This window comes from Cucumis melo, chromosome 2, assembly GCF_025177605.1.
Source record: "Cucumis melo cultivar AY chromosome 2, USDA_Cmelo_AY_1.0, whole genome shotgun sequence".
Lineage (NCBI taxonomy): Eukaryota > Viridiplantae > Streptophyta > Magnoliopsida > Cucurbitales > Cucurbitaceae > Cucumis > Cucumis melo.
The window spans coordinates 23,759,836-23,778,737 of NC_066858.1; the positions used below are offsets into that span (position 1 = coordinate 23,759,836).

General features: G+C 31.0%; 2 protein-coding genes and 2 long non-coding RNA genes across 4 annotated transcripts; 3 read left to right on the forward strand and 1 right to left on the reverse strand.

Annotated features, from left to right (window-relative positions):
- The first annotated feature begins 862 nt into the window (after positions 1 to 862).
- On the forward strand, positions 863 to 4,218 carry LOC127148124 (uncharacterized). Its single transcript, XR_007818796.1, has 2 exons — positions 863 to 1,046; positions 3,876 to 4,218. It is a non-coding gene; the product is annotated as an uncharacterized LOC127148124 (long non-coding RNA).
- LOC103494105 (transcription factor DICHOTOMA-like) lies at positions 3,572 to 5,522 on the reverse strand. Its single transcript, XM_008455144.3, has 2 exons — positions 4,092 to 5,522; positions 3,572 to 3,919 (listed from the first exon to the last, which is right to left on the reverse strand). The coding sequence occupies exons 1-2, from the start codon at positions 5,088 to 5,090 to the stop codon at positions 3,851 to 3,853; spliced, it is 1,068 nt and encodes a 355-aa protein (XP_008453366.1). The 5' UTR covers positions 5,091 to 5,522; the 3' UTR covers positions 3,572 to 3,850.
- Positions 5,523 to 7,647: 2,125 nt separating this feature from the next.
- On the forward strand, positions 7,648 to 9,199 carry LOC127148125 (uncharacterized). Its single transcript, XR_007818797.1, has 2 exons — positions 7,648 to 7,849; positions 8,968 to 9,199. It is a non-coding gene; the product is annotated as an uncharacterized LOC127148125 (long non-coding RNA).
- Positions 9,200 to 12,787: 3,588 nt separating this feature from the next.
- LOC103494104 (uncharacterized) lies at positions 12,788 to 18,902 on the forward strand. Its single transcript, XM_008455142.3, has 10 exons — positions 12,788 to 13,007; positions 13,153 to 13,275; positions 13,747 to 13,867; positions 14,981 to 15,109; positions 15,230 to 15,339; positions 15,483 to 15,666; positions 16,721 to 16,918; positions 17,012 to 17,245; positions 17,360 to 17,567; positions 18,308 to 18,902. The coding sequence occupies exons 1-10, from the start codon at positions 12,985 to 12,987 to the stop codon at positions 18,403 to 18,405; spliced, it is 1,428 nt and encodes a 475-aa protein (XP_008453364.1). The 5' UTR covers positions 12,788 to 12,984; the 3' UTR covers positions 18,406 to 18,902.

The window sequence follows — 18,902 nt, forward strand, 5'->3', positions numbered from 1 at the left end:
CACATATATATATATGTATATATATATATATATATATATATATATATATGTTGTCATTTTCTTTGTTCTTTTAATTTCATGGATAAGCATTTGAATTGATATTTTTTATTTTGGAGAGAATGCCTTTTTTTTTTCTCAATAGGTTGGTTTTTAAATTTCAAAATATTACATATTGTTTCAATTTGATTCTAATAGCCTACTATTTTTAAAATATTACAACAATTTACCCTTTAAAATTGAGGTTAGGTTGAAATTTGATCTCGAAGTTTCAAGATTTTAAACTAATTAGGTGGAATTTTTTTAATTAAATACTCACTTGTTAGTATTGTTCATTAATTAGTTTTAAATAATTATAATGTGAAATTGTAATTTAATTTTAACGGTGATAAAAAAAGAAAGAATGAAACTTAATTAATTATGATAAATTTAAATTAAATAACAAATACGAACAATGAAAAGTGAAAAATCAAGCTTAAAAGTTCAAATCTTGAAATGTATTGACAAAAATTCAAACTTCAATATAGTAAAAATTGTAATATTGTGAAAACCTATAGATTAATTAGTCTTCCATTTATTCAACTAAGTTATCAACTCAATACCTTGTAGACACAAATTTGATTAAAGATAATTTAATTATGGTTTGGAGAGGTTAAGAATGTAAAATTATCATTTCAATGAGACGAATAATAAAAAAGAAATATCTTTAAATGGGTGAAGTGAAAAAAAAAACAAGTAAAGAAAAGAAAAAAAAAAGAGGATTTCTTTTTAACTTTTACTTTACCAAAATGATGGGAATATGGTCTTTTGCATTTAAGAGGAAAGATAACTCTCATGTATGTTCCCCCCACTTTTTCTTTCTTCTTCAAAAAGAGACCGTAAAAAAGAAAGGAAAAAAAATCTCTCTCTTCTCTCTCTCTCTTTCTCTCAATTATTTTGAAAAAAAAAAAATAGGGTTTTCTTTGTCTTTCTATTTGCAGAGGTTTTTTTCATGGAGTTATGCTTGAAATTTCTGCGTCTTCTTCAGGAGTTCTACCATTCCCAACTAGGTAACTATTTATTTATTTTGGAATTTATAATTAGTCAAATATATATTCCATTTATTTGGTAGAAATATATTATTCTTTTTTCTGAGAATATAATTATTGTTAGTCATCTTTGTTTTCTGCCTGTTTGGATATATTAAACCAATCGATGGCTGAGTTTAACCTTTGCTTTCTGCTAAAGATTCTATGCGTATCTGTTCCCTTTTTCCTTTTAGTTTAATTTATGTGAGATCAAATCTCGTTTTTTTTTTCTAAACTAATTTGACTTTGACATAATCGTTTTCTTTGTTAAGCTTAGTTGAATGATAATTTGACTTTGATATAATCTTCTTCGTTAAAGATGAAAGGTTGGTTCTTCATCCTTCTTTTTTGAGTTGCAAAATATTAGAGATAAATGGCTTTCTACATATTTCTATATTATCTGTATATTGAGGTATTACTTTCCTAGATTTCATTGACTAAGATATAGTCTTAACTTGTGTATCTATATCTATGACCATTCTCTTGCTTAATAAATGCCAGACTTTGTTTCCACTTCTGAAAATCCTTTCCTCTTCCAACTAAATTAGTGCCACCAAATCTCGACTGAAACATAATTCTCGATCTGCCAATTTTATATAGGTCATCCCCTCTATCTAAAACACACCACGCCTATCCTAGTCGATCATGGTTCAAACCACGACTACATCTTTCAAGGATCACCACTAATTTATTTGAAATACCCCATAACTCAAACAACACAGACGAATTAGGGACACAACGAGTCTACACCACTTTTGACAGAAATAATACTCTCTATACATCTCTACTTCATATTATCTCTATTTTAGAACACACTGCATACAGTTATGCCTTCACCGTTTTTCTCTTATCCAGTGCACCCACAAAATTTAGTTTATTCTTTTAAAATTGAAACATAGGGTGAGAGGAAGAAAAAAGAGGACAGTTTAAAGAATTTCAATAAAAACGAATAAAAATTAACCCTAATATTTGGCAATATAATTGTGTGTATATATTTCAAACACATCATCATAAACTTATGTGAAAAAGAACTGTATTATATATAATTATTTCTAACAAGTATTGAATTAATGAACAGAAATTAAACAAATAACCCTTCCCTTACTATTGGTTCAACAAAACAATCTCTATAAGAGACTTTTGAGTTTTGTTTCATTAATTTCTATAAGAGACTTTTATGTGTCTTTGTTCCATTATTTGGAGCAAAGAAAATTTTGTATGTTATATAAAGGCAAAAAAGCTTTTCCCTAGGTTCATGCAAATGTTTGATCTCAAGGGCTAAATTGGACTTTTCCCATATGCATTCATTCAATAATAATATTAACAAAGTTGATAATCATATATTTAAAATAAATACTATGTAATTAATTAATTTTACATACATAGTATAAAAGTTTAATTTGAATGTGTGTAATGCTATAGATAATCATTTGAAATGTTGAAATTATATGGGGTTTGGTTTGTACTATGTAGTGGATAATAATTAAATCATGGGTCATTCAATCACTTCTTAAAAGTTTTCCCACTCTTGTCTATGTAATGCACTAATTATATGGGGTTAGAACAATGTTATGTAATTAATAATATGGTAAAATAAATTAAGTATATATATAGAGAACTTATAATTATCCTCTCAATTACAGCGTTTTCTTTTGCAAAAGTATTCTTATAATTTATCGATTTTATTTTTATTTTTCTTCAAATTAAATATTAATATTAATTATATACAAGAAATTAAAGGGAAGGGTTAGTATAAGACAGAACACTAAACCATGTTAAGGACTACAAATGCTCAATCCTATATGTTCTAAAAATAAAATTTGATTAGTCAATCAATTGGTTAAGATATATATATCATTGGCCAAGTCGAAAGTTTAAATTCTCCTTATGTTTACATTGTTCTTTTACCTGTTTAATTGATCTAGTTAGAATGGCTATCTTCAATGTCAAAGATGTATATTCTAGGTTTTGTTTAATGATTTCGATCTAGTGTCAGTTTTTCAAATTGATGCTTGTGTGTTTCTTTCCAATTTTCTTGTCATGAGTTTTTTTTTTTTTTTAAAAAAAAACATTTGAATTTTTAGCTAAAATCTAAAATTAAAGAGTTTTAAATATACTACTTTATTTTGTTTTCAAGACAAACTTGGTGTAGCTTTTACAGATTTGTAGAAAAGTGAATGAAAAACAGATACACTGATTGATGCAAATTGTAGCATCTTTTATAAACCTAAATTTCAAAAATCAAATGATTATTGAAATTCTTTTGCCAATTAATAAGCTATAAACAATACTTTCTATTTTATATTTATTTGTTTTGTTATCCACTTTCTTTAAAAACCAAATAAAAGTTTGGAAAACTAAAGAAAAGAAATGTTTTTAGCAACTCTTTTTTTTCTTTCATAAACAAATAAGCATTCAAACTTTTGTTTAGAAATGTGAAAACCAAAGGTAAAAAGATAAGACAAAACTGAGCATAAATTCCAAAATCAAATAGCTATAAACAAAATCTTTATCAAACCACCATATACAGAGATTCTATTTATCCCTCTAATTTGTGTTTCACATTCCAGGAGTTGGACAAACAAAATGTTTGTAGAAAAAGGAAATGACATTACAAAACATAAAAGATGTTTTTGTGTAATCATACAAACTCCAGAATAGAAGAAAAAGGAAGATTAATGCATGATATAATAAAATTTACCATTATTGGGCACACTTGAAAGTATATATAATTGATTCTTTGTAGGGATCTCTGTCTGAGCTTTAAGATATATGTATAGCAGAAGTTAACATATGCTATGATTGTTGTAGGGCTCCCATGATTTTACCAAGAATTGAAAATCTCCATATGGATGCTGAAATGTAACCCCAAATAATTATTATAAGAAAATGGCCAAAAATGTATGAACACAATTTGTACTTAAATTTTTTCTTGGACTTTACCTTTTAAAAGGGTATAGATAATAGTTTATCACTTGAGAATTGAAAAAACAGTAATAGTTAAGTTTGTTGATGTTTGGAATTTACCTCTTGGGGACTTCCATTATTGTTGTTATTGAGTGAATTGCAATAAATAGAGTTGGAGGGGCTCCACCTTCCCATGATCATCAAACAATCATCTGTTGTTTCATGATCTATGATTATTTTTCCTTCATTTCTTGTTCTTAATTGCTCATCATTTCCATTATTTTCCATTTGAGTACTACTCATCCATAAACTTATTTTGCTAACATCTTGTAGTTTTGTTGTTGTACTTGTTCCTTCAATTTGAAGTTGTTTCTCTCTTGCTCTTGCTCTTGCTCTCGCTCTGGCTTTCTCCCTGCACTCCCTCGTGAAAGGGTGGAATGCCATTTTCCTTCCAACCCTACTCCTCTTCTCTTTCTTTGTCGTCGCTTTACGTCCTATTTCTAATTCTTTCCTGTTGATGTCGTTGTTATTGACGACAGTCGGCGTTTCATCAATAATCCCTGACACGACTTCCCCGTCTGAAACCGATGATGGACTCCTTGTATCACCATTGCCGTCAATATGGAAGCTTTGTTGATCCTTTGAGAGTTTCTTGATTGCATGTCTAGCTTGAAAGAGCAGCCACTCGACAGTTTTGCTAGCTTTGTCAACACCAAGCATGTCTTGTAGACCAAAAAACTCTTTAGCCACAGGCAACGAGAGCCTCATTCTTCTATCTCTTGGTCCATGAAGAGTGTTGATTTTGCTATGTCTATCTCTCTTAGATGAAGATCTTTTCTTTTGACTGATGAGGTCTTGATGAAAAACATCATTATTGATTGTTTCTGATGATCTCAAAGCATTTACAAAAGTTGATGGAGGAGGAGGAGATGGTTCATTCAATGGAATATGATGATGAAGAAAAATGTCATGTTGAGATTGTTGTTGAAGAAGAAGGGAATTAGTAGGATTACCATCATCATCAAAAGGAGAAGGAAAGTGAAGAAATGAATGGTCAGGGAAAGAGATAGAGTAGTCATTACCATGGTTGTTGTTACTACAACTATTGAACACAAACATATCTCTCTTTTGATCTCTTTTTCCCCTTGATTTGGAATTTGTGCAAAAAGAAAACAAAAACAAACAAAAACCCTAAAAGAACATATAATGACTTGCGAACTCGAGGATGAACAAACCAATAAAATAGGTATATCCGAATATCTCAAAAACACATCATCAACTAGAAAAAAACTATAGTCTCTCCTTGTCACTAAAGGCCATTGAGAGTGACAATTAATGGAGAGAGCTTTCCTCCAAATAGGACTTGAAAGAAATCACCTAATTCAAGCTAGAAAAGGAGTTGAGAAAGATCAAAGGCATGTATATATTTGGTAAAGTTTTTAGAAGAAGTACTTGAGGGAGAATTTAGGGTTAGTTGAGAAAGACAGGACCTTGAAGCAATGGAAATGGAAGGAGGGTTTGTTGAAAGGGAGAGTTGTGAAGAAAATGGGAAAGAAAGAGAGAAAGAAGAAGATGGAATTTGGGGTTTTTCTTTTGAGGAAAAAGTAGGGATCTTTAGAGTGAAGTGATGTATGTGGAGAGAAATATAATATAACATTATAATATATAATGGGAGGTGAGTGGACAGAAGTCACCTAGTATTTGTGCCACTTCACGTGGCTTGCACATGATGACCTTGACACACACACAACTCACCACTCCCTTTACTCTACTTAGTTTTATGGTGTTAAATTACAAATTTAGTCTAGAAATAGTAGGACATTTTAATTAGGTTGACATCTTAGATTTACTGGGTGATACATTTGTTCAAAAAATAAGATAGTTTTCTCTTTAAAAGATAACATAGGTTAGCAAGTGTATCTGAACATCTCCACTTAGTGGATTTCCTCTTAGCATCCTCATCATCTCTGCTTTATGGATGTAGGAAGAATTAGTAGATGAGCAGCAAGGGACAAAAAAACTATTACAAATGGTAAAGGGTCAGAGATAAGTCTGAAATAAAAGGAAGTTAGAGAGCATTAAATAAATTGATAGCTATAGATCAGGAGGCACTATAATTTGGATTTGTTAGCCCAAAGTCCCGAAAGGCAGTACGTACAACGGTTGTACAAAAGGAAGTTCTTTTGGCTTAATAGAAAGGCTTTCAAGTTCAAGGCAGGAGACGAAGCATTGCAATTACAAAAGGGAGATTTTATGCACCAACAGGCAAAATACTAATTTATCAATATATCTATAGACTATTTGAGACGTCTTATCGAACAATATGAATTAAATTATAATTTTTTTTGTAACTCTAGAAACTAAATTCTAGCTTTTTTCGAACCGTACAAATTAGATTTGTAATTAAACCAAATTCGGCCATTTCGAGGACTTTTTCAACTATAAAAATTTCTATGATCATAATTTCAAAAGTTGCAACTTTACCTCCTTATCATTTCTTGTTCTATGATATATGTATTTCTACTTGAATAATAGCTTAAGGTATCTATGAAAAGCAGTGTATAATTTTATATTTTCAACTAATGATGGTATTATTAAAACAACATTAATGCACCAAAGATTCCATCAAAACTTTGCAACTAAACTAGTTTTTTAAAAAAAAGTATTATTCTTTTAAATAAAGATATTATATGAAGTTGAATATAAAGAAAAAAAAAGTTGTCTAACTAAAAATAATATAAGAAATATCATAATCATAAGAATGAGGAAGCTAAGAAGCAGTACATCAGGATATCCAACATTATCTGCTATAATATCCTCACCCATAGAACATCATGATCTGTATGGATCTAAATAGTAGTAAGTTGAGTAACTCCTTGAAACTCCTTCAAAAACAATTATATAACCTTTGTTTTTTCTTTTCATTTTCACCCTTTACAAAAATCTGCCCCTTGGAGGCTTTTGGTTTCTTCAACATATGATCATATCACCGACTGCATGGATTCCATTATAAAAATGTGATCTTTTTCACTTGGGTTTTATTTTAAGGCAGATGGGTTTATTTACAAAAAGAAAATACACATTTTTCAATTCCTTTTTAATTTGCTTTTAACTTTCTAATTGGTCATGAACCATTTTGAATGTAGGACATGGCAAGTCCACGTCGATACGAATAAGCCTATTTTTTTATATTTAGGATAAATTACAAAAATTATTGAGGATGATATTTATAATTGTCTTTAAATTTTTAGAATAAAAAATTAATCCTTCTAACGATTTTATCTAAATTCAAAATTGAACCCTCAAATTTAAGCATGGAGATTCAATTTTTATCAATTTAAAATCTAATTTTTACTATAATTGTAAAATTGATTGTTCCATTTTAACACTTTTATAAGTTTGGTAGGGTGTGTTTTGCAAATTATCTATGTTTTATATATATATATATATATATATAAGCCTATGGGTGAAAGGACAATTATTTCTCTCTAAAACACAGCAGTGTACAACTCTGAATTAGCCTGTGTCTAGAGAGCCAATGGTCTCTGTTGACTGATTTGAAAATAATAATAATAAAATATTTATTTATTTATTTTTCTAGTGTCACTTTCAACAAAAAGGAGAAAAGAAAAAAGAACTAATTTTTCTAAGAAGTGTTTTTGTGTGAGAGAATGTTGTTATTGGTAGTAGGGCTTTCCTCCATGCGTGGCTTATCTATTTACCTTTTTCTTCAAAAGGAGGAGTGCAAATAAAAGTAGTTCCTTTGCCCTTTCTCTTTCGCTATAAAGCTTCAGAAAAAAAAGAAAAAAAAGAAGTTTTTGATTGGTTTGTGCTCGTACTTGCCGCTGCTAGATACCTACTTATCTAAATCAAACAAGGTATTTTGTGTTGCATTCATCTTTTTTTTTTTTTTTTTATGTTTTCTCTTTAGTTTTCTTTTCGTGGCTAGGTTTCAAAATGTTAAAAGATAGGGATCAAATGTATTCTACATCCAAATTTGAGACAAATTTGTATATTGTTTAAGAATTTATCATCTAATTAAAAAAGTGTGATTGGATAATTGAGTACGGAAAAAACATTCTTAATCTATCACACCATTAGTCCAAAACCCTAGCCAATCACCAAAAAAGCCAAACTATACTCACCATAAGAGAAATCCCCAATCCCCAATCCCCCCAGAAGAAGAAGAAGAAGAAGAAGAAGAAGAAAAATCCCATTTCTCAACGACCTTTATCTTCCTTTTGCTATAATTATGAATTAAACCCTAAAAAAACACTTCCTTTTCTCCCCAAAAACACTTTCCATTTATACATGCCGCACTGTGTGTGTGTGTGTGTGTTTTAGACTGACATAATAACTGATGACCCCTCATGTGTTTCTTGTAAAGTTGGGTAATTGGGTTGTTCTAGGGTTGCTTTCAATTGGAAGAAGATAAGCTTCAAACAAAGAATAAAAAAAAGGTTCTTTGAATGTACAATATTTTTGTTGGGAGAGAGTGGCTGATAGTGAAAGCTCCCAAGCATCTCTATCACACATAATCAAACCCTACAGAAGTACTTTTTTTTTTCTTCAAACCAAAATACAGCATATTGCAAAATGACCCTCACAGTACTGAGCCCTTAAAATGGTTCATCAACAGAAATCAACGCATCATAGAATCGTCATCATATCCGTCCAAATCCAAAAAATCTTATATAATTATAAACATGGGATAAGTTTTAGGGTTAAAGTAAGTTTTATCATTTGGGGTAAGTCTTAAATTTAACAATTTTATAAGTTTGAAGGGCCTAATTAAGTAATTATAGTTACCATCATATATACTTAGAGGGTGATTTTTGCAATTTGTGGTGAAAAAGAACGAAAAAAGAGAAAGAGAGACTCACTTGGCTCTTGCTGTCACTATAGAGACCATATTTCTTTTTTTTTTTTTCCATATTTGTGGTTGAAATTTCATTTCCCACATTTTGTGCTGAGAGATTTTCATGTGCATTTTCAGGCTTGGAGGGGATGAATATGAACCCTCTTTTCCCCTTCCAAGATGGCTCCACAGTACTTTGGATATTGCCTTTGTAGGCCACCATTTTTCTTTTCTGTCATAAATTTCTTTATACAGTATTCTGATATTGACCCACTTCTTTCTTTCTTCTTTGCACAACAATGTATACATGAAAGTGTCAAATCTATAACTACAAATTTTATGTTAGTTACACTCTTTTTGATCTTATATTTATTAAGATTATTGTAATTGGTAGCATTTAATTTTAGGAATACCAATTCAATGCCTAGGACATTCTTAAAAAATTACCCATTTATGGCAATATATATATATATATATATATATATATATATCAATGAATGACTCTTATCCAACAACATGGTCTCTATTGCTAGTTGATAAACGATATTGTCTATCACTCATAATTTAGAGGGTTCAATTTTTTTTTACGCTAATATTTTAAGCTAGTTTTTTTAGAAAAAGGGCAAATGATATTTCCTAAAGATTTATTTTATTACAAATTGAAAATGAGCATGGATTTGAATTCGGGACGACCTCTTGAATCTAGAGATATGAGTTGAGTTAAGTTTTTATTGATATTTCTTTGAGTTGACAAAGAGATAGTGAGATTAAATGAGAGGTTTGATGAAAACCTTCCGGTTAAGGGGAGATACAAAAAGTCGTGGATCAATAAACACTCAAAAAATTTAGTTTCCGTAATTTTAAAAGTTATAAATTAAGTTTAATGGTTTACTAAATTCTATGATTGAAAAACTCCTCCTACATGATCTATACCATGAAAACTAAAACTACAGTGACACAACTCGATGATAACATAAGTTATAGAGAGTAAATTTTAATTTCTTCTACATTAGAGGGGCTAAATTTGTAATTTGATTATTTAGTAAGGTGGGGGTGTGAATTAATTGATTGATTAAATGAAATTAGAGGAGGTGATGGGAAAGAAAGTCCAATGTGTCACATGTTTTGCTTTTTATCCTTGTGCCAATATTATTATTTGTGTGGGTTATGTGTGTGTTCTATAAGCAGTAGTGTCAGATCAGTATTTTCATCTTATTGTGTTTGACATTTTTAATGGAAAAATTAATACCTCTCTCCTACCTTTTTTCGTCACTCCTTTTCTTTTATAAAAACCCTAATATTTACCTCGACGAGAATTTCACGTTGAAAAGATGAAAAGAATCATATTCGATTCTTTATAAAATAAAGATGAACTACTTTTTTATCCATTAGATTTTAGATGAAACCATAGTCTATGAAAATTTGAATTGAAATTTGATCAAATAGAATAGGAATCATGACATGAGCTTTTATGGTTTTTCAATTGAGAATATAATACCAAAATAATAGTCCAAGAAATTAGGGGTAAAAGTACATGATTTAAAAGTGTTGAATATATATACATTATTTATTGATAATTAGAAATTAGATTAGGTCAACAATAGCTTGGTGATTATTAATTATTTTTTTTTATAAAAATATTGAATCATGTATTTTCTTTCGATTTTAATCAAAATTTGAACTTCCAACTTCAAAAAATAACATACATGTCAATTGGGGTCGTTCCATTTTTTCATCCTCTAATTATTATACTAAAAAAATCGATATACAATCACTTAAAGACAAGAAAAGAAAATAGGGTGTGTATGATTAGTTCTTGTTATATCCATATAGCATAGGGGCAACAATGAAATTACCAAAACCCCCCCAAGAAAAGCATTGAAGCCTCCAAAAAGATGTAGACAACAAGGTGAGAATGGACCTTAATTTAATTGGAAAAATTCACAGAACATTAGGAGAAAAATTATAGGTTTAAACGATTATCATGTCATTTTAATTAATTAATATCTCCATGGAATAAAAATGCATATCATATGATTATATTATATATGCATGCCTAATATCTTTTCATTTGGTGGATTTTACCATTAATTAATTTTTGTTTTTCAATATTAATCCAATAATTTAGTTAGAATGGTCAAACATCCTCACCATTAATTAAAAGAAACATGACAACAATAGTTTAAAAAAATATATGTACGTACTAATTAGTATCATTTAAAGTGTTCGAAAACTTGATCATCTATCCTTTGTAATTGTTAAGTTTCAAAAGAAAAACGGTAACAAAAATTTCAAACCAACGTTATTTTATTTTCATAACGTAAAGTAAAAAACAAGTTATGTTAGTTAAAAAAAAACGTGATGTTTTTAGTAAGAAAAATGGGATGGAGTTTGAGAATTTAAACCTTCCATCTTTTTTATCTTTCTTATAGGGTTTAGGATTGAAAATATTTTTTAAAAAATATATCGATGAATGTTACGTATTTTATATCCATTCTGAAAATCGTACTCAATTTCTTTTCGCGTAAAAAATATTATTTATTAACCTAATTATAATACCTCTATTTTTTCTAGAATATTTTCAAATAAAACAAAAAATTAAAATTATTTACGAAAATTTTCTTTTAACGCATTTAAGTTTTTTACTATATTTTGTAAATAATTTCAATTTTTTCTATCTATAAGAAATTTCCTTTTTTTTTTTCTTTTCCTATCTCTTATGATAATGGTATATATACAAATTTGTTGTTGTATGGTAAGCATAATATTAATATTATATAGTAAGCATATTGAGAGAAAATAATAATAAGCATACATATATAAATAGATAAATGTGGTATTGAATATAAATATCCAAACTCTCTAGGGGTGGTGCCACCACATAAAATGGAACCATTTTATTGTACCATAAAGCTTGGTTGTAAGTAAACTTGAATATGTGTTACGTACAGTACTGCATGATTTGTGGTTCCTCTTGGATCCATCCAATAATTTATCAATCATAATATCATCTTCGAAATTATTCAACTTTAATCTATTAATCCAATATAAATTTTGTAGTGTCTCGAGTTATGAGATATTTCCTACGATTCATTTATGTGTTTTATTTCTTTTAGTTTTCTCCAATTTTTTTTTTTCCTTTTTGTCTGGAGAAGAACTATAATTCATTGTGGGAGTATTTATCTCAAATTTTTCGTATAATTTTATTTTATCTCCAAGTTATACTTGTTTTATTTATTTTTAGTTTGTTTTACTTTGTCAATATGTTAGTTTTATTTTTTTTACTCTACTTCAAGATTTCAATTTTAAAATAAATTAAAAAGATTAAAAAGAATGGGTACAAAAAATGTGAAAGATTTAAGTTTCGGAGAAAAAAACTTTTATTTATTGGTACAATATATTAATAAAATAAATTAGCAAAATTTCTGGATTATTTATCGGTTTAAGTAATTTATACTATAAATCTAGATCTAATCATTAGGTATCACATTAAAAAGTTAACGAAATTCTAACAACATATTAAATTAGGATAATTATAACGGGTAGCAATTTTTAGAATAATTATTAAGTATGTAACAATATTTTAAAAAAATTACAAATATAGTAAATGATAGACCAACATTTGCTACATAGTCAAAATCTATGAGTGATATACTCCTATCATTGATAGATTTTGACAGATTTTGTTATATTTGCAATTTTTTAAAAATATTGTTATATACTTCATTATTTTGAATATAATTGCTATATTTGCAACTATCTCATTAAATTAAATTAAGATTTCTTTTTAAAAAATTTAAGAACTCAAACGGGGTTCGGTCTGTTTGCCACTGAACCCTTGTATTCCATATCTATTCAAATCGGACCAATTAGGGCCAATAGGCTTTATAGAGGCCCAAAAAACGACGAAAGCCCATTACCAATGAAATATAGATAACCCGACCCGCGAGATGCTTTTATCCGTTTATTTCTTACGGCCAATGCTCAAATTCGCGTTCGTTTATTCTCACGATTTCCAGATCTCTCTCCTCTGCAAATTCTTGCTTGAATCGAATACCGAACAAATTCAGTCCAACATGTATTAGCAAGACCAGTTCTAAGTATTTGATTGAGGAGTTGAATTGAACCCCAAGTTAATTCATCAGCATCATCACCATGAGTATCGAACCTTTTAACAGGTACTTTCTTTCCTCTTTGAGCCCTCTCAAATGATTGAAATAGCAATTTTGAATACCTTCTCTAGCTTGGGCTGTTTTCTGTTTTCATTTTTCTAATTGGGTTCTGTTTAATCGGTGTGTTGAACGATCTTGATCAATTGGGCAGGTTGGTGAAGCTAGCTGCGAGAGCTTTCTACGATGACATTACCACTAAAGGGGATAATCAACCCAAGACCGGTCGGAGTGATAATAGGGGAATTGCGGTTGTTGTTCTTGATGCTCTTACCAGGTACTGCTCTTTGGCGTTTTTATTTACTTGGAAATTTTTAGTGTTTGTATAGAAGGCAGAATCAGAATACCGTCATTTGAAGCAGCTGAAAGGAAGGGGAGGATGCAGCTCAGTTTATACTTCTGTTTCTTTCGAACTTGAGGCTGTCATTTCATTGTTGCTTATTGTTGGTTCATCTGTTATTTGTTAAAGAACCTTACCCTGTTTGTTAAGATAGAAGTTTTTGGACGGTCTGAGCAAATAGGTAATTGAAATATGTCATTTGAAAGTTTCTAGTTTCATAATTTATTATCAGGACCTGTTCCTCTGTTCATGAATTTATTATGATGACAAATCCTCGCATCTTCTTTCATGAATTTGTTATGATGACGAGTCCCCGCGTGCATGTATCTTCTTTTATGAATTGGATGAGCTGTTTTACTGCCACATTTTTCCATTGCTTATCATGTTTGTTGTTGTATCCCTTCGTAGACGGCAATGGGTTCGGGAAGAAGATTTGGCAAAGAACTTAAAACTACATTCAAAGCAATTACGCCGAACCCTAAGGTTTTTAGAAGAGGAAAAACTGATTACCCGAGATCATAGAAGGGAGGTCAGTGCTGACTCTATCAATGAATCTTGTTCTTGTGCGTATTAGGTTAGTAGTCTTCAATTTCTTAGTATGTAGTTGTCTATAGCATGTAAGGTGCTTATGTTGAATGGAGTTTGTTATTTTGGGTAATTTTGTTAAAAAAGAGACAGACAAGTGTTTCAAGGGAGGACTAGGCTATTGGAGATGCTTGGGACATTGCTGTTTCTGTTGCCTCTTGGTGTATTTCGTTTAAATTGAGTTGAATAATAAGATTAATATTGAACTTTTAAGTTTGTGTCTATTTAGTCGTTGAACTTTAAATTCTGTCTAACAGACCTTTGAACTTTCAATTTTATGTCATCCTCGACATATTTAAAGTTTCTTATAAATTAATTGATCTATTAGATAAAAAATTGAGTTTAATGTTTGATGCAATTTTAAATTTTCAACTTTTTGTCTAGCAGATTCATGGTTTTCCAAAGGTAAAAAATTTGTTAGACACAAAATTAGAAATCTAGAGTTCGAACAGACACGAAATTGAAAGTTCAGGGACCAAATAGACACAAACTTGAAAGTTATTGAGATCAAACTTGTAATTTAATAGATCTATCAGACATAAACTTGAAAGTTATTGGGACCAAATAGACCTAACAGACACAAAATTGAAAGTTAAAAAACCAAGTTAGATTTGAGATTGCATAAATGCCATTGCTACTAGTAGTCCCTGCGTCACTTGACCTTCTTTCATGGACTATGATGACATATGGACAATCCACCTTTTTCTCTTGTATGTCTTGCACCATTTTAAATCTTCACGAGAGGGGAGATTGGAAAAGTTAAGAATTAGAACTAAGTTGAATGATGTTCACTCTCATCAACTCTGCACTTTTTCCTCTCATTTTACCTTTTATCTTCTTTTATTTCTTCATTTGAGGCTGATCAATATAGATGGTATGTAAACTTGACCGGTATTTTTCATACAGAAAAATCTATTTGAATTCTTTTAAATATATTGCTTAATGATTCATACTTTTTAAATGTGGAGGAGCGTATCAATGAGTTATTGTTTTGTATCATTATTTATTGGCACACTCTTCATTTTTTTATATTTTATTTTGTTCTTTCCTTTTCCAGACAGCCAAGGGAGCAAAGATATTTAGTGCTGCGGTTGCTGCCACAGCCGATGGTCAACACCAAACGAAGGAGGGGGATGAAAAGATTAAGATGCACACACACTCTTATTGCTCACTAGACTATGCACAGGTTTCTTTCTATATATAATTTTTCTGGCTGCTTCATCCCTAAATAATAAGTGTATCTAAACCCAATGACGACAAACTTAGTTCTGATGAGTTACCACACTAAAGCTAAACTTGGTTTCAGATCTATGATGTGGTTAGATACAGAATGCACCGCATGAAGAAGAAACTGAAAGATGAACTGGAGGACAAGAACACAGTTCAAGAGTATATATGCCCCAATTGTTCAAGAAGGTTTTGATGATGAATTCATTCTCTCTTTAGAAATGTTCTTTCTGATATTTTGTAATTTTAACCGGATGAAATCACAGCACTGCACACTTGTTACTGATTTCTTTAACTGGAAGCAAGCTTGAAAATTTAATGATATTAATTAGGTACACTGCTTTGGATGCTCTTCGATTAATCTCTTTTGAGGATGAATACTTCCATTGTGAAAATTGCAATGGAGAGCTAGTTGCAGAGAGTGACAAACTGGCTGCTGTCCAAGGAGGGGATGGAGATGATAATGCCAGGAAGCGTCGGCATGAAAAGTTGAAGGACATGCTCCAAAAGATGGAGGTTTGATCTCTTTTAAATAGATTATTTTTCCACATGCTGTATATTTTACAGTAATGGATTTTACATTTAGTACAATGACCCAAACGAAGTGCATTGTGAATCATTCAACTTCAAATCTCTCTCTCTCGATCATATCGATGTTGAAAGAATAATATCCTGGATATAAGAACACACCGAGTTTCGTGAAAACCCTAGTACAGGGAGAAAAACCACAATAGATTTTTTTTTTAATTATTTTCTTATGAACAAAAAAATACAGAGGGGAAGAATTAATAGGCAACAAGAGCCTTAACAAAAAAGGAAAAAAAACTAGGGTATGATAATTTACATCAATACCCTTGGGCTTTCATCACACAACAAGTCCATAAACTCTAACAGAGACAAACCTCTTTATTAATAATAATAAGAAAGACCAATGCTCAAAGTACTAGAGAATCAAGCACCATACTTTTACTATGAAATCTATGATTGATGACTTGACATGTGCTCTTGAGTTTTGAAAGAGATTTTTATTTGATCATTTAGATGGACGACTTCCCGAAGAAAATTAAAAGTCTTCTTTGGGAGCTTAGTCATAAAGCTATAAACACTGCTGATCGTCTCCAACATCGTATGCCTTATATGTCTCTTTCTCCTTCTTGGTGTATTATGTATTGTGCTAATGCTGAATCCCCTTTTCATCTTTTTATTCATTGTCCTTTTGCTCGACAATTTTGGGATCTCATTTTAGAGGCTTTTGGTTGGTCTTCTGTTTTGTCCAATGACATTTCGACATCCTCAACTCTCTTATGGTGGGCCACCCATTTAATGGTTGTAAGAAAGTTATTTGACTGGCTGTTTTTAGGCTTTCTTTTGGACTTTATGGAGCGCGTGTAATAGACATCTTATTTCAAGACTCTTTTTCATCTTTTAGTTCCTTTTTTGACCTTGTTTTGTCCATGGCTTTTTATCGACGCAAAATTGGCGTCTATTTCAAGACTCTTTTTCACCACCGAGTTTGCGTAAAATAATTTTTCAATCGCTAGATGTTAATGAATAAATCAAATAATTGCAGGCCCAGCTTAAACCTCTAGTGGAACAACTCACCCGAGTCAAAGATTTGCCTGTTCCAGAATTTGGAACTCTTTTAGCATGGGAAGCTCGTGCCAGTGCAGCTGCACGGGGTGTAAATGGTGATCTTAATGGCAATGATCCCTCAAAATCATCACAAGGTTATGGGGGCACACCTATGCCTTTTGTTGGTGAGACCAAGGTAGTATCCCATTTTTCACCTCATGGTTGTTTTATTGTTGGACCTTGAAAGGTACCAGTCTAACAATTAAGTGTTTTTGAATGAACCCTTTAGGTTGAAGTTGCCTTTTCTGGGGCTGAGGGTAAAGGAGTGGACGTTAAATCTGAATCCAAGAACACAGGTCTGAAAGTTTTACCTCCTTGGATGATCAAGCAAGGAATGAACCTCACGAAGGAACAACGCGGAGAGGTCAAAGACGAGTCAAAGACAGATGCTGGTTCAGCTTCTGCTCAGTTTTCTGATGATAAAAAGTCATTGGCTAATGATGATGATAAAACAAATATACAGGTTTGTTCAATTAGATTGGCCCTTTTCATTTCTTATGAATTTAAGTGTTTCCTTATCCTAAAATCTAAATTGACAGAAATTATATGATTCATGTACTGGGGGGCTGTATTGTAGGATGAGTATGTTAAAGCTTATTATGCTGCTATACTGAAGAAGCAACAAGAGCTTGAAGAAGCTGCTAAGGGACAACAGGAATTATCCAGTACAGAGGTTACTGAAAGCGTGGCTAACACAAATTCTAGTCGCCGGGTGGGAATGAAGGCCAAGCGTGAAGAGGATGATGATGATGATGATATTGAGTGGGAGGAGGCTCCAATAGGTGGTAAGACATGATTTTTCTTTTCCATGTTTGATTCTATAAATTTCTACAGAGTTTGTATCTGCTTATTACTCTGCAGTGGCATAAGCACCTTGATAGTACCATAAATTCGTAAATGACATAAACAGCATTGCATACTTTAATCTCTTTCGAGATTCTGCATTGTTTTACATCAGACAAAGAAAATGATTTAGTATGAGTTAAGCTTCTTGGTAATCATCATTTTCTTTTGCATATAAATTATAATCCTTACGCTAGGCCAAACTATTTTCTATGTTTTTCCAATTTTATCAAAAGGGGATCTTGTGTATCACTTTTTTGTTTCGTGCGGTTTAAATATTTTGCTTGTTATTTGTATTTGGAGCCGCGTATCGACTTTGTAGTTTCAAAACATGATTAACTATTCCTATAAAAAAAGAACATGATTGATTACAAATTGCAACCTAAGTCTTATTATTTTATGCTGTCACATAGTACCAGCTTTTGAACTGATAGTGGTTTCGAACTTGCATATCAAATTCTCCACTATGTACTTGAGTTTTTGGAAGACGTTTAAGGACAAGGCTTGAGGTTCTTAATTATTGATTTTTCAGTTGTACATTAGATTTTATTATGTTTCTTAGACTAACTTTTTCTGGATGCGGAAATTAACAGTCAAGTTGAACAATTGACTGGCATATTTTATGTGTAAAAGGTGAGTTGGGTTAAGGAAGAAACTTGACCTTTCATTGCGTATTTCACAGGTAATGCAAATGAAAATTACAAGGTTGACTTGAACGTTGAAGCATCAGCTTTGGTAGAAGATGAAGAAGAAGATGATGTGGATTGGGAGGAAGGTTGAAGAGGCAAAGATAATTTATACCCCAAATATGACACAAGGTGATATTACCTTTCTTCCATCGGAAGGCCTTAATGAATCGAGGTAGAAGCTCTGCAGTTAATCTTCAGCAGCCGTGTTACATGTTATGTTGGAGCCGATTTTAAAGATCTCTAGCCTATGATTTGCCTGAGTTACTGCTGACATTTCATCTTGGGGACACTGATGAACTGAACTGTTTGGTGTGCTGCAAGAAAAGATCAAGAACAATGGATATTTAATTGATTTATCACTCACTAATTAAGTAGGAATAAAGAGGAATGTCAATCCATTTGTTACCAATTACAATGGGATAAAACTCGTGTGCTAACTTTCTATTGAAACAATAGAGTGCATTTTACGACAGTTTTTACATGTTAAGCTGATATAGAAGTTTAGAAATAAACAGCGATTCCCAAACAATTTCTCCTTGTTCTCCCTGTAGAAACAACTGAACATAACAAGTTACATATCTTTTTAAA